The sequence below is a fragment of the Boleophthalmus pectinirostris genome, unplaced genomic scaffold, assembly GCF_026225935.1.
Source record: "Boleophthalmus pectinirostris isolate CB_2022bp ecotype Guang Dong unplaced genomic scaffold, ASM2622593v1 HiC_scaffold_1, whole genome shotgun sequence".
In the NCBI taxonomy this organism is placed as follows: domain Eukaryota; kingdom Metazoa; phylum Chordata; class Actinopteri; order Gobiiformes; family Gobiidae; genus Boleophthalmus; species Boleophthalmus pectinirostris.
In genome coordinates, this window is record NW_026570970.1 from 15576865 (window position 1) to 15601156 (window position 24292).

The 24292-nt window shown below is 38.4% G+C and overlaps 1 protein-coding gene across 1 annotated transcript; it reads left to right on the plus strand.

Moving 5' to 3' along the window:
• The first annotated feature begins 902 nt into the window (after nt 1–902).
• Nucleotides 903–24226, plus strand: map3k20a (mitogen-activated protein kinase kinase kinase 20a). Its single transcript, XM_055151911.1, has 20 exons — nt 903–1055; nt 4822–5008; nt 5605–5692; nt 11576–11677; nt 11753–11818; nt 12270–12298; nt 12490–12627; nt 13227–13313; nt 13614–13688; nt 13769–13875; nt 15337–15472; nt 18920–18964; nt 19316–19346; nt 19420–19559; nt 19682–19744; nt 20054–20143; nt 21769–21885; nt 21998–22072; nt 22150–22297; nt 23065–24226. The coding sequence occupies exons 2-20, from the start codon at nt 4850–4852 to the stop codon at nt 23775–23777; spliced, it is 2409 nt and encodes an 802-aa protein (XP_055007886.1). The 5' UTR covers nt 903–1055; nt 4822–4849; the 3' UTR covers nt 23778–24226.
• Nucleotides 24227–24292: the final 66 nt, after the last annotated feature.

Sequence of the window (24292 nt, forward strand, 5' to 3'; positions counted from 1 at the left end):
ATAAAAAGTGGACGTTTCTGTAAAGTTATACCAAACACAAGGAGGGTGCATTTGTCAAAATTGGTCCTGTCCAATCTTGAGGTTTACAAGGCAACTCAAAAAATCCTCTAATTAACATTTCTGTTATAAACACAAAATGTTTAACATTTAATCTTCATATCAATTAGTTTTATGTGTTTTTGTATACAGTTATATTTATACTATTTAATGTGTTTGTTTATTTTGCATTGTAAATTGCACACAGATATTTATTTTCACACCAGCATGCAAAAACATCTTTTTTGTAAAAGCACACCCAGGGACGTTGGATGAGTACTCGTTTACCCATGGCCCAATGCAACTAGGGGCCCTCACAAAGTCTATATGTATTTACGTATTATACTACATGTAGACAATATGAAGTGTGGGCTAACAATGTGGTTTCACTCCAGGACCCTGAGCACACGTCTTCAGTGTTTCTCAAGAAGCCTCTATAAGCTCTGTACATAATGTTTTGTACATACTATCTATATGTGCCATACAGTCTGTTTGTTATGCTACTTATTTTATACTGTATATTGGTGTCATTTAAGGCATGTTAAAAGCAGACGTTAATATAATGAGGTTCTGTTTTAAGTACCAATAAAGTGTTGCATAAAGATTCTTGGTAAGCCTGTATTCTGTTCATTTATACAAAAAAAGAAAAAGGCTCATGTGGAATTTCCTGTAATGTACTGTACGTGCATTGCAGAACCTTCAAGGAAAGCAAAAATAACACTGTGTTTATGTTATTCCTCATCTATCCACTGAGAGGCGCTGTTGTAGTGCATATGGCATGTTTTGTGTCGAAAGCCACTATCCATCCATACTAGTGAAAGCAAGGCTGCTAGAGGAGAAGTTGTGCAACCAGTAAAACCACTGTTAAACGCCTGCAAGAAATCAAACAGCGTCACATGACAGATTCCCGGAACTCGGAGCGCGCCGTGCCCGTGCCCTGCCCCACTGCCCTGGTGTAACCTGGGTATAACACGCGTGGAAGAGCCGCTCTCTCCGGCCACACTTCTCTCCTCATGTCGGTATGTACATAATCCAGGTATATTCATGTAACATAAGACCGGTCAGATGTGAAGAAGTTAGCTACAAGTCCAGATTTGTACTTCCGTGGCACGTGCGGTATTTGAGCTAGCTTGGATCCTCCAGGAATGAATGCAGAGACATCTCAACACATCATGGCCCACTGGATCAGGATTTTACTGCACGACACCAACACCACCACCACTACTACCACCATTACCACCACTATTACCACCACCACTACTACTACCACTATTACCACCACTATTACCACCACTATTACCACTACTACCACCACCACTACTACTACTACTACTACTACTACTACTACTACTACTACTACTACTACTACTACTACTACTACTACTACTACTACTACTACTACTACTACTACTACTACTCTGCAACTAGAACTGATTCCAATACTGTTACTGCATCGCATTTGCATTCTAACTGCAGCTATTAATGTTACAGCTAGTTTATTACAATAATACTAATAATACTGCCTCTGATTCAACTTTTGATCTACATACTGTACGTTTTCAGAGTTTAAAACATGTTGTTAAAAGTGTGGCTTATTTGACCACTTGGCCTTTAAGTTACATTGAGAAAATCCATCATTTCCAGTGATTTTTTTAAATTGTAACTTTACCTGTTGCAGCTACTTGTGTGACATAGCTTGGATTTTTTTTTTTGGTATTCTGTTCACTTTATCAGAAAAATAATGTTAGAGAGCTCATATTATGCTATCTATTTATGTTATAATGTTGTTTCATCATCAGAAACGTACCTGCAGTTGGATTTTTGCTGCTTTCACACGTTTAACACACTAACCCTGCGTTTTTAGGCTGAGTTCTTGTCTGTGTTCCACTTTGTGATGTCATGTGGTGATACAGGATGTGCTCCAATGTCTTTTTAAACCCTATGCACCTTCACTAGAATAATTTGGATCATTTCAGCCCTGCAATTGACAATCTCTAATGAACTAAAGGTAAAATGTAACTGTTAACTTGAAAACTACCGCTTCATGACATCACGAGGTGGAACAAAGCTTATTGCACTGTTGATGATGTAGACAGTCTAATAATAAAGGGTTACGCAAACATGTGTGAATGAAAGGTATGTTTTTGAGGAGATAACAGCATTATAACATGGCTTAAAGCTCACAAGAGTCAATTTTGCGTAAAACAGGACCTTTAATTACAAGTTAATTTCACAAGGCACCTTTTGGCTTGTGCCTTTATGACCATTTCCTGCAGTTGTCCAGTGCCTAATAGAAGCATTTGGCTCTGATAAATGTACATATAAGTGGCTCGCAGCCCTGCTTAATAGCCTTCATGTACGCTTGGGTCACAGGGCAATTTTCCTCGGGGCTAGAGTGTTTTCTGTCATTTATTTCTCACTTAGTTGTGATTACCTGCAGCTTGACATATGGCTATCAGCCTGCTTGAGTGAGAACTAACAGGAAACCAGCCTGAAGTGCTCCATACACCAGTAACCCAGACTCTGGAGTGGACACACAATGCTAGGGGGCCGGACCACTGAGCAGATTGCCACAAGGCTAAATATAGCACAAATACAAGTAAATCAGCAGAAAGCTCTGGCTCCCCTCTGCGACAATGGAGGCACACCCCGCTGGCATGGATAGCTATTCCAATGGAGGCCCAGGTAACAGGCTTTTAAAAGGAGTAATTGCTCAGCTGTAATGGGGAATACTAACCGAGCAACAATTTACAGCAATAACAGAATTATTTCTTTACCACATGCTTTTTGCCGGTACAGTCAAACAAGAGGATGTACCAACCTTCAACCACCATATGACACTAAACTGGAATCTAAGACATGCTTTGTTTTACATATTAATAAAAAAAAAACATGTCTAAATTAACTCCACTTTAATTTGCCCTTTTGTCACATATCAGCACAAGATTATAGTATTTTCAAAAGTCCTTGGTGATGCAGAGTTTGTGGTTCTTGATGTTGTGATAATGACTTGAGTTTGAGGTTACCTGCGAAACTACAGCACACCCAGCCTGACAAAGAAAATGTGTCAAGATAAACAGATAAAATAAATACTAGAATGAGTTAAACATATAAGTAATTTATGATTTAATTATGTACAGCATTAAAGCTTTATTCACAGGATGCACTGAAAATGTTTATACTTCCTTCTATGTTAATAAACTACCAGTAAACTCCTTAAACATCTTTGAAGGTAACATTTATCTTTCATTATTGTCTGTAGTGATGTTAGCTGTACTTTAACTTTCACTTTAACTTTGCACTATCAATTAATTACTACTACCATTGCGTAAAGTAGATGTGTTTAGTTTTATTTGAAGGGAAAATGTACAGAAATGTATTAAATATACATGATAAAATAACCTAGAATCACTGTACCAGTATTATCACCAATGCACAATGCATTATCTATCCATAGTATTGATTTTCATGCTGGTTACAACCTCTACTGTTTATTGTAGGTGATCTTAATTAACATTTACTTACTCCAGTTTATATTTTAATCAAATTGAGATCTAATTGTTTGCAGATAGCAGTTATTGGCTTGGCAATTTTTTAATCAATCCTAATATAAATATGTGGTTTGGAGCAAAGCACAGAGGAAAGCAGGAGTATATTGTGTTTTAAATCACGCTACAGGTAGAAATATGCATTGTCTTTGTTCATTGGTTGAACATTGGTCGTTTATTGGAGTTATATTTAGACTTAGACAAACATTATTGATCCACAAGGGAAATAATTTGGACATAGTAGCTCACAGTATATTATAATAACAAAGAGCAACAATATAAATGGTAATAATCCTTTAACTAGCAAAAATAGAGAGACTGGAGTGAAAACAAAATATAGAAATGTAGTAAATTTCAAATATCTCAGCTACATACAAGAGGTCGTAAGGAGAAATCGTGAAAAGATTATATAGTGATTAAGGCTGCTCGATTATGAAAAAAATCATTATAACCATTATTTTGGTCAATATTGAAATCACGATTATTCAAATAATTATTTTTTTGTTTCGTGATGCATTTATTCAGCAATTCTCAAAAAAACAAAACAAAAAAAAAAACACTTCGTTGTTGATAATTTACGCAAAACTTTCAAATTTAAAATAAATCCAGGCTACAAATCTGTACCTTAGAGCAGTTTGGTGAAGTATAAAACATAAAATGAACAAAATATACTTTGAACATGAAATAAGGCATAGAAAAACATAAGTGTATCCAAAATAAACTGTATATACAGCTTTTCAACAATCTCTATATTTAAAAATTTAAATAAATATACTTATTTATCTAAAAAATATCCCAAAATAAGCTTTAAATCATTTCAACTCGATTATATGAGTTGAGATTGTTTGACATGCAAATCGAAATCGTGATCTTTATAGTGATTACCATTAGCCTTGAATAAAAAAAAAAAATAATAAAAAAAATGAGATTGAGCAGTGTTGAAGTGAATGAATGAAAATTTTTTATTTTTTGCTATATTGGCCTTCACAATGTTGACAGTAAAGAGCCAGAGTCATTGGACTTCACTGGAAAACTCTGTCACCAGAGCAGCATACCAGTCATACTTGGCCTTTACATCAGAGCAGAGCGAACCCAGTGGCTATTCTCATCATCCTGTAAAAGTCCCAGCCAACAGACTGTACAACTTTACTGCTTTAAGACAAGACTAACTGAGAATGCATGTTTGTTTTGAAGACTGTCTATCATCTCTTACTTTTATCTCCTCTCCTCCTCAAAGCTGACCCTGTGCTGACCTTCAGTATGCGATGGCTGGCCCAAACGGCTCATTTGTCCAGATCCAGTTCGATGACATCCTCTTCTACGAGAACTGTGGCGGGGGCAGCTTCGGGAGCGTGTACCGCGCCAGGTGGATCTCCCAGGACAAAGAGGTGGCCGTGAAAAAACTGCTCAAGATCGAGAATGAGGTAGTAGGAGTCATAATTACCCCAAGCTTTTCATATACTTTTAATTGTCAGTGTTGTAATCATTTTAATTGCTGGCTCATTTAGGGGGATGTGATGACTTGTGTAGCCGTCACTCATGGTCATTATACTCCCCCTCTCCGAGAACAAAAATGGCGTTAAAGCAACATCGCTGAAAAACGTATGAATCTATTCGCCACAATTAGCGCGAGGACTTTGATTTCTTTTCAACAGGCTCATTGTGCGAAAGACAAAAAATAAATTATCTTTGAAATCTTTGTCTGGGGGAAAAAGTCTCGGCCTGTGATGGCATACTCAAAAAATTATTCAGCATGGCTTTTATGGAATTCAGAAAGATCACATATAGCCATTCAACTTCGCTCAAATGTTGGAGAGACGAAAGAGCTGAGAAATAATACCATAATCGTTTCATATTGAACCATTGTAGTCTTAATTACAGTGTTTAGGTATAATTAAATGAACTGGTTTTGTCAGGTCTCTCGTCTGTGCAACACTTCACACTTGTGTTATATTAGATTGCGTTACAGGGCACTTTATATTCAACTTCTGGACTTGCTTTTTTTGCTGTTGTTTTTTAGGCTGAAATCCTGAGCGTCCTAAGTCACAGAAACATCATCCAGTTTTATGGGGCCATCCTGGAGACTCCCAACTATGGCATCGTTACTGGTATTTTTTTTGTATATATATGTATATAAAATAACACTATTATTATCATAAATATCCTTGTTAGAAGACCAAAAATAAAGGGCAACAGAACAAGCAGCTATTAGACTTGTCATATTAATTACTAAATTGACTTGCAGTGCCTTAAATGAATTTAGGTTCAGGTTAAATTATTCTACTAGTTTTCTCACATAGACAGTATAAAGAAGTGGACTAAGGGAGGGACACATCACCCATTGCCTTCAGCTCCAGTCAAGTGAAGCTCATGAGGCTAGCATTTACAGGGGTGAATTTGGAGCAGAGTTTCATAATAGGAACAAAATTTATTTAAGGACAAAGCAGCAAAATAAAAATATGAGGATCAGGATCATGCAGAGCATGTTAATATGAAAATTTTAAAACAAGTCTCACTTACCTATCGCTGTTTATTGCGATATTGTGGGAAAGCTCACGATATGGTCGGGAGGCTCACGATGGATGTAACAATATCCTAATCTCTCAGTACGATGTTTTCTCGATATACTGTACGTCTCACTGTACGATATTTATTGCGATATTTTGTGGAGGATAACAAAACTGTTAATATGCTACTTTTTCCTCTTAAAATGCCTTGACAAGACTTAATCCAAAGAACTAAGACTTAAAAGTGCTTAGAACGGTTATTTCTTCTTGTAGTCTGCACTGAAATGGAGCAAAGCATCATGGTCTATGTAGTTCCCTCTGTCTTTTTTTAGCTATTGCTGCACCATAACTCTTAATTTAAGCAAAGGGACTAATTCAGTATATTGTGATGGTCCACGATATTATTGTGAGAACTTTGACGATATGATATCACAATATTTTGGTTATTGTTACATCTCTACCATTTATATTTAGAGTCTATGGTTTTCATTGTGTTGTTTATGAATTGCAGCTCTACACAGGTGGTAGATGAGCTCTTCAGTTTGTGGGGTTTCCCTAATTTAGTATCTGTTTTATCAGATTTTTTGTTCTCCTTCATTTCTTGTTTACAAGTACAGTGACAGTTTTACACCTGGTTTAGCCTGGATTAGACCTGGAATAGTCCTGTTTTATTGTTTGTTTATTGTGAAAAGTTTGAGAGCCACTGATGTAGTTAATTAAAAATAACCTTAATTTTTTAGTAGTTCAAAGCTTATTGAGTCTGTGGCATAAAGTTGTTGTCAGTATTATGGTTTTGTGCAGCAAAACTCTAGTGTGAGGTCTAGTGATTGTAATATTTGTGCTGATGCTACAGTTTGTCCATTAACTGTAAACCAGAAAGTTCAGGAAGTTTACACATTGTTACTGTAGATGTGTTTGTGTGACGCAAAATCTCTCAAAGCCTGCAGTTTAAACACACTTAAAAGCGCCCATATAAGGCTATTTTCTGATCTATGTTATAATATTTCTTTCTCATCACAAACAAACCTGGACTTGTGTTTTAATTCACCCATGTTTAACGTGCATATTTAGGCTGAGTTCTTCTCTCAAACAGAAAACACTGTTCCACTTTGTGATGTCATGTGGTAATACAGGAAATGCTCCACTGTATTTTTAAACTAGGTACAGCTTGACTAGAACAATTTGGATCATTTCAGCCCCAGAATTGACAATTTCTACTTAACAAAAGGAAGCAGTTAACCTGAAAACTACATGACGTCACAAGGTGGAACAGAGCATTTTGTGCTTTAGAGATATAGACAGACTAATATTGCAGGGTTTCTCAAACATGTGTGAATGAAACAAAACACAACTCTGGGTATGTTTTTGATGAGGTAATGTCATAAAAGTCAATTTTGCGTAATATAGGATCTTTAAGGGTTTTTGCGTTTTTACCAGTAGGTGGAATCTATGATAGAATTAGTAAAAAGTAACGGTTCTTCTACCTGGGCACTGTGCACCCTCTGACGGAAATAAGTTATTTATTCATTTAATTAATTTGTTTATACACGTTTTTCAGAATGTTGAAGATAAGAGAGGAGACTTTAGTGTTGGCCTCATTTCAAATAGTTTAGCTTTTATTGATCCTAAGATACATGAAATTCTGTGACACAACACACAGCCTATGTGTGTTTTAAAGAGTATGCAACATTTTGGTTGGGAGTCCATCACGTGCATGTTTCTATGGATGTGTCATTCCTCTGCCTGAAATGTTCCACAGTATGACATTAAACAGTTCTGCCTTACATTTATTCAATTACAGGTGGTTTTATAGCTCAAAAATAACTACAAAAACAGACATTCTGACTGTGAGCGGTGTTACCTCTCCACAGATCTGACCTGTAATTTTGTCGGGTGTGGTCTCCATGAAAATAGAAAAGTTGAATACCATACTTTGAAACATTTCAGACAAAGCGATAACATCTCCATGGAGAAACGCATTTGATGGACCCTCCACTAGAAATGATACACAATGCACCTTAAAATATATAATAGAAAGGTTATCCTGAGTATTTGTGGTTTTCAAAGCTTCTCAGTAAATGCACAAAATAATAACAGAACCTCTAGGTCATTTTGGTGCTGCAGATCTTCATGTAATATCCACATAACTCCTAGAATATTGGCTCCTTCAAACTCATGAGTTTTTCTGTTTCACATTATATTAATCCATCATCCAGCGCAACATGTTGTATTGTATTGTTCCACCTGCTTTTTCAGTATGCTCACTGTTAAAAACCAGTCTAAACTCGCAAAGGTAACACACAGAGCTGCTAAATCGTAGGACTCCCCTCACTCAACCTTTCAGATCTTAACAACAGGGCCATTGGACACATTGCACTCTCCATAGAACAGGACTCCACTCACCCCTCTGAGGGCGCCTAGGTGCAGGAGGGCCCGCTTTGGGAGAACCCTGATGCCCTCGGCCATCACATTTCTAAACACCAGGCCCTGCTGAGTGTACTGTAATGTCTACTGTAATGTGGCTGTGTGTCTAAAGTCTGGTGCATTGTGTAACTTTTCTGCTGGAGGGTCCGTCAAATGCTTTTCTTCATGGAGATGTTATTGCTTTGTCTGGAATGTTCACTGTATGATATTAAACCTTTCTATCTTCATGGAGACCAAGTTACAGGTCAGATCTGTGGAAAGGCAACCACGCTCACAGTCAGAACGCCGCTTTTTCTTGGTATTTTTGAGCTGTAAAACTACCTTTAATTGAATAAATGTAAGACAGAGCTGTTTAATGCCATACTGTGAAACTTTCCAAGCAGAGCAATGACATATCCATAAAACAGGGTTCTCCAACCTGTAATTCGGAAACTCTCCACCCCATTCCAAGTAGCTCGCCCAGTGATTTCTGAATTATACATAACTCAAATTTGATTGATTAAATGCCTATTTCCTTTGTAAATGTATAATTTTGATGCCTTTTGTGCAGTGATAACTTGGATAGTGGGTTATATATTATAGACATCTAATGGTACCTTTGGCTTACCATTCTGATATCTACAAACTTTCTGGCGACGGCTAAAATTTATAGCTCTCTGGCATTTTCATTTTACAAAAAGTAGTTCACTGGAGGAAAAAGGTTGGAGACCCCTGCCATAGAAGGAACCTTGTGACAGACATACAACTTAAAAGTTACACAGTGCACCTTTAATAAGAATATTTAGTGTCTTTTAAATTTAGGTTAAAACTATAAACTTAACAGTGTATCTCAGGACAGAGCCCATTGTTTACATTATGTAAACAAGCAATGACTGCATTTGTTTAAATAGTGTGCTCATTGGTGCATTATAAATTAATTACAATCATAAAAGCCTGTAGTGCATATGTTGGCCCTCTAAATTAAATTTGTTATACTTGAATATTAAAGTTAAAGTTTAAAGTTGTTCCATCCACCATGTGCCATGAGTATTTTTAGAGTATTTTTCCAAACTCCATATATTCCTCAAAAGTGAGTCAAGGAGAAAACTATTCTGCTTTGTTTGTTTCTCTTTGACTTTCCCCTCCTCCTGTTGAATTCTGAGTTGTCCAAGTTTAACTGGTCTCTTCTCTTCTCAAATCTGCCTAAACAAGAGTCCACAAGTCCATAAGGTTTAGGTTAGTTTATTTGCCATTTGTAGTTAGGTGCAACTTTTCTGGTGGTGGGTCTGTCAAATGCTTTTCTTCATGGAGATGTTATTACTTTGTCTAGAGGTCCACAGATCCACAAATCTACAGGTCAGATCTGTGGAGAATGATTTTATTTTTGAGCAATAGAAACACCTGTAATGAATAAATGCTAGATAGATGTGTTTAATGTCATAATATTGAACATTCCAGGCAAAGCAATAACATCCCCACCAGAAAAGTTGTGCAACGCATGTGGTGGAAATTTATATTGTGGAAACATTTCTCTCAATCTGTCTTTGTGTAAATTAATTGCACCCTTAAAAACCATATAGGAAAAGCTCAAAGTCCACCATGAAACAGTAAAAACATCCACAATAGACATCATCATTACAGATAATATACTGCCTCTGTGAAATATTCAAGTGCTACATCAAAGTTCAAACTGCATTGTTCTAACAAAAATCTTGTGAGAAGAAGTAGTTAGAATGGTGAGATGTTGCAATCATGTATTTCCCATGTTACTCAATCTTTTTGGGATGGGACAGAAAGCTAAATGACCATCACAGCGTCCATGCCCTCATTCACCTCCAACTTCCCCGTCCCTGTTTACAACTTTAGTGCAATAGCCACTGTCATTCATAAGAGCCTCAGTCCAAAGAGATAAGAGGTTTACCTACTGCCCACACAGTAATGAAAGTCTAATAAAGCCTTCATGAAAAGAGCAAATGTGGCCAAGCCTAATATGGTCAAACACGGACCTAACCTCAAGAAACAGTTTTATCTGTAGAATGTAGGTGAGTGGATTAAGTCTAAAGTACAACTGGCGTGTTGCTGTTTGTAAACAATAGAAACAATAAATATAAAGCAAGTACGTTTAATTCAGAAATACAATACAAATAAGTAAATAATTTCATCTATTAATTCAGTTGTATTTCCATTTTGTTAAATCTATTCCAATTGCATGGAAACAAAAGTTACATAACATTCATTATTTTATATTTCAGCCATTCCCCTATCGACACGAAGATCACCCAGGGCCCCTCTAATAATATTTTACACTACGTTTTCTTTTTAGATTTCTAAGTTAAAACAGTACATTCCTGTTTGCCTAATCATAATTTCAAGAAATATCACCATAATCTTGATGATTCAAGACTCAAGTTTCTTTCTTGTTGTGTCGGGGGGGCCACTTGTAATGCTTCTGAAGCCCCTCCCAAGCCCTCTCCCTGGACCCCACATTGGTAACCAGCAATGTGCTATGACTCAAAACTGCCACTCTAAACTAATGCTATACTGTACAGCCAAAATGAAAAGGGAAAAAAAAATCTTCATTTGTGCTTCTAATTCATAAATAGAGGCTGAATTTAGGGCTAACGCGTTTTCTGGTTCATCCCTTCTTTACCTCGTGCAGGTATTCATCCTGTTGTGTATTTAGCCTGTGACAAGTTTTGAAAAGAGCTGTCAAAAATCCATAGCTCCCGGTAAATGCTCTCAGATGTCACAAACTTTTAGCGGCGACGCAGTTTCCTTTGAAGCCCCGGGATTTGACAAGGCGTCTGGCAGACAGGAGCCTCTTTGTGTTCACTTACACTATGATAAATTGAACTCATCCTCGGAGACAGGTCAGTGACAATCTGTAAACAAGACGCTGTCAGCTGCCTGCGTGTGCCTCGATTTCAATTTCCACTTGTTTTTACAATACGCTCGCTCACACATTGGTCAGATTTATGTTTAATGCAGGGCTTTAAGGTAACAGGTTGTGACGGTAAAAATAACATGAGCAGTCTTTGATTCAAGCGTCTAAATGTGATTACATTTCCATATGTGCTCTAGAGTATGCCCCCGGCGGTTCACTGTATGATTACCTGTCCAGTGAAGAGAGCGAGAAGATGGACATGGGCCAGATCATGACATGGGCTGCAGAAATTGCTAGAGGTACATTTCAAAATTAAATAGCTGACAATTACATATGTTTTATTTATATTAATTTTATTTTATTTTGCTGTTTAGGAATACACTACTTACACTCAGAAGCTCCGGTTAAAGTTATCCACAGAGACCTCAAATCAAGAAATGGTATTTATTGTTGTTTAAGAAATATGTATATTAGTGATTGTTTGGTCAGGAATAGCTGGATGAAAAGGGGATGCGTAAGTTTTTTCAGTTCCGATACTGATTCTGATTCAATAAATTTGATATTGGTTTTGATATTGGCTATTGGCAGTATCTGCTAATGCGAAGACTTAAAACATAATTTATTTATTTTAAACAAAAATAAAGTATGACATAACTGATCCAAATGTGTCCTGTAGCTGTTATTTATCCTTCAAGTAACTACAGAACAACTCTGTAACATATCAGTATCAGATTGGTGCATCCTTCATGTGAATGAGGTTTGATTCTGTACAAAGGAGATGCTCTGCAAAAGAACTTTGTGTATCTTAGTTAGACTAGTTGACATTCACTAGTGTGAAAACAGCACATTCCTTCTTTATCTATTTACTTGTCCTGTATTCTTCTTTTGTAGTTGTGATGTCTGCAGACAGAGCATTGAAAGTAAGTAATCAGTCTTTCAAATATGGATCATTTGTACCTCATTCTGTTATAAGTGTCTCAGAAAAACATGTGTATTGGCAGTCAGTAAGTAAGGTCACAAAATGTCGAACTTGTTACACGTTACACAGGATTGTATAGATCAAATCCACATTGTTTGAGTTCATTATTGATTTGACTTTTATCTCCTACAGATCTGTGATTTTGGTGCCTCTAAGTTCCTGACCCACACCACACACATGTCTCTGGTGGGTACATTTCCTTGGATGGCCCCAGAGGTGATACAGAGTCTACCCGTGTCAGAGACTTGTGACACTTTCTCCTATGGAGTGGTACGCTTTAACTATATGTATACATACATTACATGTACTTTACATAAGCCTCATGTTGATGCCCTTTATTAGAGTTAAACACATGGTAAATTCACTCACTGATGATTGAAGTGAGACGTCTGCTTCTCTCAGTCTAAATATTTGGTAATGTGTGGTGGAGTAGAGGAGCCAAACAGACAATGTTTCTGATTGCAGTGGCCTGTCTGCATCAGGTGTGCAGTAGAATGATTGCAAATGTATGCATATACTTTTGCCACTTGCATTTCTCAAGAGCTGATTTCTATAGTAGGACAGCCTACATATATGTAATGAGCCGCAGCTGGCTATAGCTGGATGTGAGTTCTGGTTCACATGCAACTGGGAAAACTGCAGTTTCTCTTGTTTTGAGGAGGATAGCTCATCTTGAGAATATTAAGCAGCATTATAGTGACTCGTATTTGGTCAAGGTTATAGTTTATTATGGTCAGCCCCTTTTAATGAGTGTAAAATGAAAACAGTTAATTACATTTATATACATTTATATCATTCATTATTGCATTTTGTCTGGTAAACATTACATGGGCCCATATGATTTCTTTCACTGTTTTCATGTCTGACAGGTGCTCTGGGAAATGCTGACGAGGGAAATACCCTTTAATGGTTTGGAAGGTTTGCAGGTGGCCTGGCTGGTGGTGGAGAAGAATGAGGTGAGTTTCTGTTTTACTGAAGGTTTTTTACTTCAGTCGACCATAACGCTGAATGTTTGTTAGGTTCAGATGCATTTGCACAATTTTTTATTAGGGGTTTTCTAAGTAAATCCATTATTATAGCCTTTTTACTGTACATTGGAAGATTAGGGGCTTCTTGGAAAGGCTAATATTTAATTTAATTTTGAATCATGAGTGGGAAACATGTTTAATTTTTAACTGTTAGCACTGTCCACTGCCTAAGCATGGCTGTAACTGGATTTCTCTTCTCTTTCCGTCTCCTAATGGAAACTTTTCTAGAGGTTAACCATCCCCAGCGGTTGTCCAAGCAGCTTCGCCGAGCTGATGAGAAGCTGTTGGAAAACTGATCCAAAGGTAACTTCACCACTTTTCACAGCATAACACCACACCTGAGCAGACAAGACACAATCACGTATATTCATTTTTGCTTATAGGAACGGCCAACATTCAAGAGCATCCTCAGTACACTGGAGTCCATGTCCCACGACAGCCAACTCCCCCAACAGTGCAACTCTTTCCTGCACAATAAGGCTGAATGGCGGTAACGCAGCCCGTCAATGTATTTTCGACAGCTATTTACCGCTCTAGCCTAAGGAAATTGGTTTCAAAGAATGCCCTGGAAATGCAGCTAATGGAAGCTCCAAAAGACAGAAAGGAGATTGGAGATTGTGCATATAGATCTTTAATAATTACACTGATAGCTCCATAAAGGCATGAAAAACCTCCAAAGAATCCTCCATCTGGATATACTTCCTCTCTTTACCCATAAGGCCCTAAAATAATCACCATCTTTTTCAAGTCGAAGTGTTTAATTGGCCTGTAGAGCAGCTGGAGGTTTGCTGGTGGAGTCTCAGCTGTGACTTTATTCTGTGTCTGCCTCTCTCAGAGCCTTGTTTGTGCGCCCAGGCTTTTCCCTCATAACTTTGATGCTAACTGGCAGCATGTCCAGGCAGCAGCAGCAGTGAGCTGTGTGCAGGTGGATCAGGGATGGAGAGGAAATCAAACCACAAAAGTCAAGTGTGAGAGAGAGAGAGCTTTTGCTTGTCTGAGGAGTTAAGGACAAACCAAGGTGAAAGTGGAAGGAGTCACTTTTATGTGGGGAGGGAAATAGAAACAGGCACGACTCTTTCTTTTTCAAAAAAGAGGAGCAGGTTGTGAGTGATAGTGTTTAGGTTAAGACTGACTAGTGCTGTATAGAGAGATTACTCTTCTTCGACGTTGAGCTCTTGGTCATGGTGTGTTTACAAGGCTTTTTATATAAATTGTAGTTGTCTATACTTTTGATAATGAGGATATATTATACAGTGCTGCTTCCTAGAAGCATTTGTTCAAAAGTTTTGCAGATTTTTCTTGGGAAGTTGGGTTTGAGTTGAAATAGTTGGAAGTGGAAATGCTGGGGTGGAGGACCAAAAGTGTAGAGGCAGGGCCTTCCTGTCCTGTGTTTGAGTCTAAGTTTGTTGTGTTCAGGCTCAGCGTGGATTTCCCAAACTCAGTGTGCGGCCTCAGCGTGAGACAAACATAACAGAGTTCTGTCCTTGGCCTTGAACGCATCACCCTTTGTTGTTGGGCGTCACTGAGCTGTTTACATGGCACTACGGTTTGGTGCTAAAATAATCTTTCTTTCTGTAATGAGTTGACAAAAAGATTTACAAATTGATGTAGAATCACTGGTTAAACTGTCTCTTCATGCCAGTGAATCCAAAGCTCAAGCACACCATAGTGTAAGAACATGAAGTGCTGCTCCATGATCTTCTGGTTGTGTGGGTCATTGTTGTTCAAATATAGCTTCTTTCTATTAGCGTTGTGTTGAGAACTTTTATGTCAGTGGTAAAATAATAAATGTGTATCCAATGCTGTTACTTAAATACTTAAATATTATTTTCATTGACATTTAAGAAAGGATTAAACTTTTAGATAATGGTGCCCTACCACAGTTGAGCTTGAACCATATGCATCTGTAATAACAACATTCCAAATGTAAAAGGTTATGTGTGTGTTGTAGGTGCGAGATAGAAGCGACTCTGGAGAGACTGAAGAAGCTGGAGAGGGACCTGAGTACCAAAGAGCAGGAGCTGAAGGAGAGAGAGAGGAGGCTGAAGATGTGGGAGAGGAAACTCATCGAGCAGTCCAGCAGTCCGGTACATAACACACAGACTCGTGACTTGTTCTAGATTTACGTACATTTGACTGTCTGGTATGTGCAAACATCACACATGTATGTATGAGATCCTCAAAAAATTACCAACTTTTCTTTAGGATGGATTGTGGTGGAGCTGTTAAGCTTACACCCTGAAACCAGAAGGTAGCTTGTTTTAACAAAGAAACTTGAGTTGAAGTAGGTCCCTGGATAAGACACTTCACGTTGTCCACTCTTTGCCTGGGCAATGTCTGGAAGCAGTCCATGAAAATAAACTGTATTTGTCTTAGCACAAAAACATTTAATAAAACAATGTATAACTCACTCAATAATGCTTCGTTACAAAAAGATGTGAGCAAGTAGTGCATTGTGAGAGCAGAAATCTGTTTACAGTCACTTCACAGCAGTGACCTGTGGCTTTGTTAAGTAAATAGGTAAATATTTAGGTTGAGGTTCAGAAACTAGTAATTATGGTTGAGGTTAGAATCTCATGGAAATGAATGTAAGTGAATGTTATGTTCCCACTAGAGCATGAAGTGTATGTGCACAATGGTAAGTAAATAGCACAACTTCTGTTAAAAATACCAAACAGACAAAAAAATTATTCAGGTGGTCCACACATGACTTGACTGGTCTCATTTGTATTTATTACACAGAGCAGGAGACCGCACCCAGAGATTATAGGATTTTAGGCTTTAAGTAGTTTAAGTAGTTATGTCGATTAATCATCTGTGGTATTAGTTGACCAAAGTTTTTATTAGTCAACTTACCATTTTATTTACATTATGAGGATTTAAATGGGGCAGAAAGGTTTTTTTTGGTATCCAGTAAAATGGCAGTTTAAATTTATGATTCATAAATTTAATCTATACTTCTTCCATGTAAATGGTTTTTTCATGAAAATTTTTTTTTTTCTCAGATCACTCGTGCACTTTTTGTAAAGGGCTTTAGTGTAATTTTATCACCTCAGTTCACCGTACCTTTCCTCACTCTCCCACTGTCTCCTTCTTATGTCCATTTTCTATTTCTCCACTGCCTTCCTAGTTGTAGTGTTTTGGTCAGTTTAAGCCGGAGAAACCCTACAGTTCAGATGTTACAGCCTTTTGCAACATAGAAGATGACTCTATCTATCTGCAGTTACTCAGATGTTTTCTCTTGACTTAGTTACCCCTAGTGCACCTGGGCATGAGGGTCAGTAATTCCCTCTTAGTGTGAGAAGGGCAAAAAATCTCTTTGGGTGGGACACTGGAGTCAGTCTAAGAAGCTCCAAATCTTCTCCGCCTCTGATATTTCCTTAAATGTCTCCTCTGAGCACTTCTTATCAGTTTTTTTGTCATTTTCTCTGTGATATTTGTTCCCATCACATTTCTTTTTGCAGCTTTCTTTTTTTTTGTTTTTTCAAGTTTACTTTGTGCAGCACAGAAAAAGTAGTTGCTGTTATTGAAAAGCCTGCACCTATGGATATTATGGATGTCATTTACAGTACTGTATGCCTAATGTGCTGGATGTATAGTGGCATGCTGTGAAGAAAGAGCCATGTGAGCCAGTTGCTTAGAGAAGGCCAGGCTTTTATGATGAAGTGACATTTTGCTGACATTAAGATTGGCCAATTTGTTCTGGATGTGGTGGAGTGCAGTTGTCGAGATGCAGTCTCTTACCAGGATGAGAAAGTACATGTTTTTCCCACTGACTGACCTGGTGCCGAACAGCAGGAGAGGGACTTTTCCGAGCAACTACAAACTTCATTTTAATTCATTTTTTTTACTTTTAAACTTCAGTCTTAGTTAAAAAAAAAAAACCTTGGAAAATAATTTAGCTACATTTGACACAATTTACGTTTAAATACTGTATTTTTGTGTGTATTTGGCCTGCGCTGTACATTGGTCCCAGGTGCTGGACTTTCATCAGAGAAAACCGTATTAGCGTTAGTGGTACATCTGGGGAAGGACATGCTTCCTGGAGCAGAGCCCATTAAATATCCCTGGTGTTATCACCAAAGTCTCATGAGGAACTAATCCCCTGTTTTACTGTGCTACTCGTTTACTTGTTGCTTTGAACTAAGTTATTTTCTTTGTTGATGCATTATTGTTCTCTTTCTCAATTATATCTTCTCTTCATACAAATCTTATCCATGTTAATTTTTTTAATGTACGATGTAGACTCTGCATGTCCTAATTTTGGTCTCTTTTCCCAGGACATGTATATGTATATATGTTTAGTTACACAGAATCAAAAAGTAAAGCTATCTGGTTGGCCTTAGAAGGGTTTGGGGTTATTTATTTATTATTATTTGGGGCCTGCCATAAGCTCAAAGTGCAAATGATCAGATATTGTACCAAGCTAAAACACACACGTCAATTAATTCTGGATTTTCTGGAATTTTGTTAATGATTAATATGCAACTGTTTTATAGTCAACCTTTAACTAAGGGATTAAGTGTCAGAGGCCAAGATGTATGAATAAAGGATTGATTCTAATAATCCATGAATCCTTCCTCATGGTGACAGACCGCAGTCCTCATTGACCTAATATCCTGTAATTCAGGGTCCCTCTCAGGCCACATGGGGGCAGGGTTGTCTGAACTCTTCTCTAACATCTTGCATCTGATCATAACACAACTTAAACATTTGCTGCAGCTAACTTTATGAACCATGTTCTATAATGTCTAGAGTGAAAGTGACGTTCATTTGTGCACATAATAGTGAAACATGTAGAGTGCGTCCAATGGCAGTTTGGCAGTGAAGATGTGTGTCTCCGTGTGTTTACTTCCTCGGTGCGGCGCTGGAGGAGGCGGAAAGCGCTGAGGGCTGAGTGGCTTTATGAGGCAGAGCGGGCTGCACCCACATGTATGGCAGAGACTTTTCTATTGAGAGCGCTATTCACGCTGTAATCTAGGCTGTTATCAGATGTTGTGGCAAGAAGACAGTGAATGAAGATTACTCATTCATTTAGTCATCTTTTCCTCCAATTTTCCATTGCATTATTTCTTTCATTATGCACCAGCCGCACGATCACAATGATGAAATCTTTATTTTGGCTGGCAAGTTTCTGCCTGATTACATTTAATGAGCGGCAAATGATTTATCATTCAAATAGATTGCATTAGATCAGTCAGATGGACATGTCTGTTGGAAATAGACCATTAGAGCCACAGCGTCTTTACTACACGCCACAATAACTGCACTGACTTTGGATGCACAAAACATGGCTATTTTCCATTTTAATCATGTTTCCACAAGTTTTATGATTTTAGTTTTGGTTTTGCTCAGTCACACATAGTGCATATGTGTGCATATTTATTTTTTATGATTTTGATCATTTCAGTGCATCACACATTTTAAAGAAGATGAGATTAGATTAAAATATAACTAGAACTCAGCTGACTGATATTGACTTGTATCTAATATACAGACTGAAAATGAAAACTCTTTCTCTCCTCTCTTTGCAGTTGCTGCCAACCCTTGATATCTACACCTGGACAGAGGAGCATGTGGTCAGTATTGCTCTAGTCCTCTTTTTATTTCTTTTTATTTCCCAATAGTCACATATAGGCACTGGGGATACTTCAGTGTCCCATTATTCATGTGGTGCATGCTCTGCTTTGTGAGTCACGAGGCAACCCTGTGTGGGAATAAAAATACAGAAAATCTTACTGCCCCACACATTTGTGCCCATTACATGTACTGTAATGTAAAACTTGTAAAGTGAGACAAACTGTTTTAATGTGAAAATTATTCCCTTAAAAACTTGAGTGAACACACAAGCATGAGAAGGTTACAATCAAAGAATATGTGTCACTGAGTCACTGCAACACAATAAAGCCATAACCTATGTTCTCTTTCAGTATTTCTGGATGCAGCAGTTGTTTGGTGGAGGTTTGTGCATTCTTCATCATAGAAGATTTCCTGTTATATTTGGCTGCTGTTTAATGATGTAATAATTCTTTAGACGAGGATGCTTGTGGCATGCAGGACTATGCTGACCTATTCAAACAGAACCACATCACGGGGCAGAGACTGCTGCTTCTCACAGAGAACGACATGAGGGACATGGGGGTCAAGTCTAAGGGCCATGTAATCCACCTCAAGGCAAGCCCTGGTTAATCATTAAACTGCAGATTAAAACACCATTCTGTGTGTGCCGTCTCATTTACAGGAGCAGGCATGAGCTCATTACCTTACAGCCAATATTACCTTCATTTCATTTTCAGGGTGAAATTGAAAAGCTGGCTAATGATTACCTTGGCCTTGTTCACTTCCCGCCACTGTTCAAGGTAGACTGAACTGTATTACTCCTCTCATTTGCCCAGAGTGTTTTTGTTATGTGCATCTGTGTTTGCTTATTGTAAATATTTTGGCAAAGACTTTAAAGGCAATTGTATGAGCTCATTCTGACAAAACAAAATAGGTAACATTTGCGTTACTGTACTGACTCTCCATTATAATAATTTTTCTCCAGAGACATTTAGAAATGCTATTCTTTCAGACAACGCTCGAAAAGCACTTTAAGACTAAAACAACGTTAGTAGTTGTAAATCCATTGTATAAACTCATTGACTAATCGATCTTCTTATTTGTCATAGGAGGAGCTGGAGAAGCAGGTGGAGTTGAGTAAAACGGTCAAACTGGAGCTGGTGTTTGGATACCATTGGAAACCTGGGAAAGGGAGCTCTGTACGTTGAACACTGCATCTACACACATATTTTAACATTGTATTTTGAGCATAACTTTTATTATTAATAGGGAACATTTCAAGTAAAAATATTTCTAAATTGGGTTCAGCCTGGTGCCCTTGTGCTGCTGTAGAGATGCAGAATTAATGGCGATGGCTGTGTTAGTGACCATTGCAGGCTTGAGTAGACATGTGTAAAAGCAGACAAATAAACATTTCATTCTGAGCCTTGTACAACATCCACCTCGGCGCGCTCACAGCCCTTTGTTAGGGTCTCAAACTGTGGAGAAAGGGTGGCTCTTCACTGGCTGTTTGAATTTAATCAAAAATAGCCCATTTAGCCAGAAGTCATTTTCTTTTTAAAAGGCAAACGTTATTTAATCTTTCAGCTGTTCATTGTCCCATCATAAATAGTCCTCTTTCAGTGTGTTCGGCAGGGCTGAAACGAGCCTGCTAATTGCCTCCCATTTCTTCTGACATGTGGTGGTTTAGTGGGTAGAAAACACAGCGGGGAGAAGGAAACAGGAGGCTGAGAAAATGAGAGCTAATTATTTTCCCCTGCCTGGTGTCAGGTTCCGTGTCAGCCTTGTTTTTACAAACTGGAAGGTTTTTTGCACTAAATAAAACAAACCCGCACTGCATTTTTTCTTCGACCCTCTTTGCTGGCGATGTCATGGAAGCAGCTGCACTTCTCAAAGACAAAATGAGGGCCTGCAATTGTGCGGCCACCATCTGACAGCCACTGAGGGTCCCCTACTAATGAGGATATCACCGTGCAGCCAAGTGAAAGGTGCTGAATTATGTATGAGTTGTCATTAGATGCACTTGGGTCCTAGGCATCATTACCAGACATTGTTTCTGTTGGAGTGATTAGAGTGGCGCAGACCTGGGAGCCCGGTGTGAGCGTCCAGGGCCAGTGCAGGGCCAGTGTGGGGCTGACGCGGGGCCCGGCTGTGTTTCGAAGCCAGAGATTTGCTGAAGCTTCCCCTTTGAGCTGCCTCCAGTCCCCGGGGAGCACGAGGAGAGCACCAAAGCTCCTCAGACGAGTGTGCTGGTGCCATTCCTCTGATGTCTTTCTTTGTGATCACCACACAATGGACTGGCCTGTGCCATGAACCCTGTGTGGTTAAGCACTGACCTGTGGCTCCCGCTTGGGCTTTTGGGGATTGGCACCATCATTACTGCTTCGTCAGCATTCAGTCTGTAGCAGAAGAGGCCAATGTCAGTGTCCTGGCTCATAATGATCACTAGAGCGCTGCTCCATTTAAAAATAATAAACATGCCATGTTAGTGATCACAGAAAATGACATGATGGTGACAAATAGAAAAAAAAAGGCTAAATGTTAGCAACATTTTGCATACATGGCTCCATGTCTATTATAGATTTACATACATTTTTTTATTTAAATAGTTTTTTTCTTATAATTCTTTTTTGTTTGCATTATTTAGTTGACCACATACAAATACTGTGTGTTTGGTATTCAATTAGATTCAAATTGACATCTGTGGTCAGTGGCGTTTGTTCACCTCTAGGGTGTGCTGTTGGTTTAGGAGAAACTCTGAGGTCTTTTTAACTTTTCACATCACTCAGGTGTAGAGTAACTCTGCTTTAACTGTGTCTTTAAGGACTGCAAATGGAAAATGTACATGGAACTTGATGGTGACGATGTTGCTGTGACTTACATCAAAGATGTTGTGTTCAATGCCAATCGGCAGGATGTGGAAACCCTGCGGATGTCAAAGGTACAGCTGTAGAGACAATAGCTTCTTATAGCTCTGTTACTGTATTGTCTATTTGGACGTAATACTGAAGAATGATATAACTCTGTGACCTTTTATCATGTTGAAATTGCAGCCCCCTTTCGTTATGGATAAATGGATAGTTGGAATCGAGCCAAACCAAAAAGTGGACTATGTGGTGTCTTATGAGGTGAGTCGCTTACATTTCAAATGCTAATTCTTTACTTTTGTAGACATTTTATCTTAATAAAAACTTGTTTTCAACAGAATGATGTCAAGTCTCCAAAGTCTACCAGACACAGCTGTACACTGAACTGGAGCCTGATTGCTGGACCGGATGAGATAAAGGCTGTTGAATTGGTCATTGAAACGGCATCAGCGAATTCAGTCTTTGACCTCAGTGGAACTAAATCAGGTAAGAGTTTTATGCACTTCATTTGTTTCTTTCCTGCACACATAAATGCATCCTGTGGGGGAAACAACGGGACTTTGAGCTGGACGCCTTTCTTGGACATGTGAGACTGGGCTTGACATTACAGTTAAAATATTGTGTTACACAGAGGAGTGAGGTGTGGGAGGGTGTCTATTTTTGTTTTTGTTCAATGTTAAAATAAATTTTAAAAATGCAGCCTGTAACATTCTTTTACATTTAAGTCGTAATCCTGAACTCTTTTAAGTATAATCCTAAACATGTTAAAGGGATTAGTGCATTTAGATAATATTATTTTGCCAGCCATTGCCTAGTTACTTCCCATGTGACTCATGCAAGCCTTGTTCTACTTAATCCTGACACGATACCAAATTTTGGAGAGCAATATAAAGCTAAAGTAAATAAAGACAAGATTATAGAAAATAAACCATAAAGCAGAATCATCCTGTAAAACTATTCTGAATGTACAATATTGTCAAAAAAAAACATGAACATGAAGAGATTGCAACACTTAAGTAGTTAGTTTGTATCTAGTTATAGAAGCTCATATTTTAACCTTCTACAGCTCAAATCTCATTGTATTACAGAAAAATAATTTTTTCCAATAGTACTTTTCCCAAACTTTGCTTATGATAAATATTGACCCCCAAAAATGTCCAACCTGTCATGTACTGAAGTTGAAGACCTAGTTCTACTTGGAATAATTGATTACAGATTTTTTGTTCACTTATTTTTTACTACGTGTATTTCAGATATTGACCCAATGTGGATGCACACTGTGAAGAGGAGACAAATGATGAGGGAGAAATCTCAACCTCCAAAAGCTGCTCTCAAATCCATAAGCAGCTCTGAAGCCCTCACCTTGCCTCAGTTCCTGTCTGCACATGAGAGCCAGGGCTTCTCCTACGCTGCCGCTTTGCGTCGCTCTCCCAAACAAGCCCATGTGACTCCCTGGATGGACCAGCGCAGTGTCTCTCCCACAGCAAACCTCACACCTAAACTGTCCCAACTTCATCTGGGGTCAAAGGGCAGCAGTCCATCCAGCACCACGTCAGAGAGTGCTTCAGAGAGAGACCGAGAGAGGCCACTTAGCGCTGGACCGTTCCACAAACACCACAGCTACGGAAACACTTTGACTGTGGGAGGGGAGCAGAGCAGGGGGCAACTATGGACTCATAGTAGGGGCAACTATAGTCATAATAAAACCAACAAAAGCTTTCGGCAACCAGGAAGGCCACGCTCCAACAGTTACAGTGTCACTTCAGCTATCCGCCCACCCGCGATTCCAGGTATATTGTCTGTGACTGGCAACCCCAGTCAGGAAAAAGAAGAGACTAAAGCCAGCGAGGGCGGCTGGATCAAAGTGGAGCGTCAGAAGCGATTACCACGTCAGGACAATAAACAAGTCAGAGGTCGAGGGAGGAGAGGGGGCCGGGGAGGGCGGGGAGCTGGAACAAGGACTTAATATGGCCTCTGTGTGTTCACCCTGTCATGCACTGAAGACTTGTAATCATGTCCAAAGGCTTTAAATTAGAATTATGTATTTTGAAGATTCTTGAATATGCTACATTTTTATGATGTTTTATAAACCTGCCAAGTCTATTTAACATGTATTTATTAAAATTTTAACTCATTTAATCTGTCTTTTTACATGTTTATAACTGTTTCACAAACTATGGTACTTGGTGGTACACAAACTGCCTCTGCAGGTATGTTTATTTTATTTAGAGACACAGCACTATTAATTCCTTTAGGTTAATCATTAGAATTACCATATAGTTTGCATGTAGACCTGGTGGTACTCAAAAAGCCAAATCTTTTCTTAGTTTGTACTATACAGTGTATGGTTGATACCTGATGTGATTTTTTTTATTTTTTAATAAAATAATTATATTTCTTAAGTAAAACAATACAGCTTTAGCACATTCCAGGTCTTTTACTCCTCCTGTATTAAAGAACAGAATGTTTGCCTATGCACAA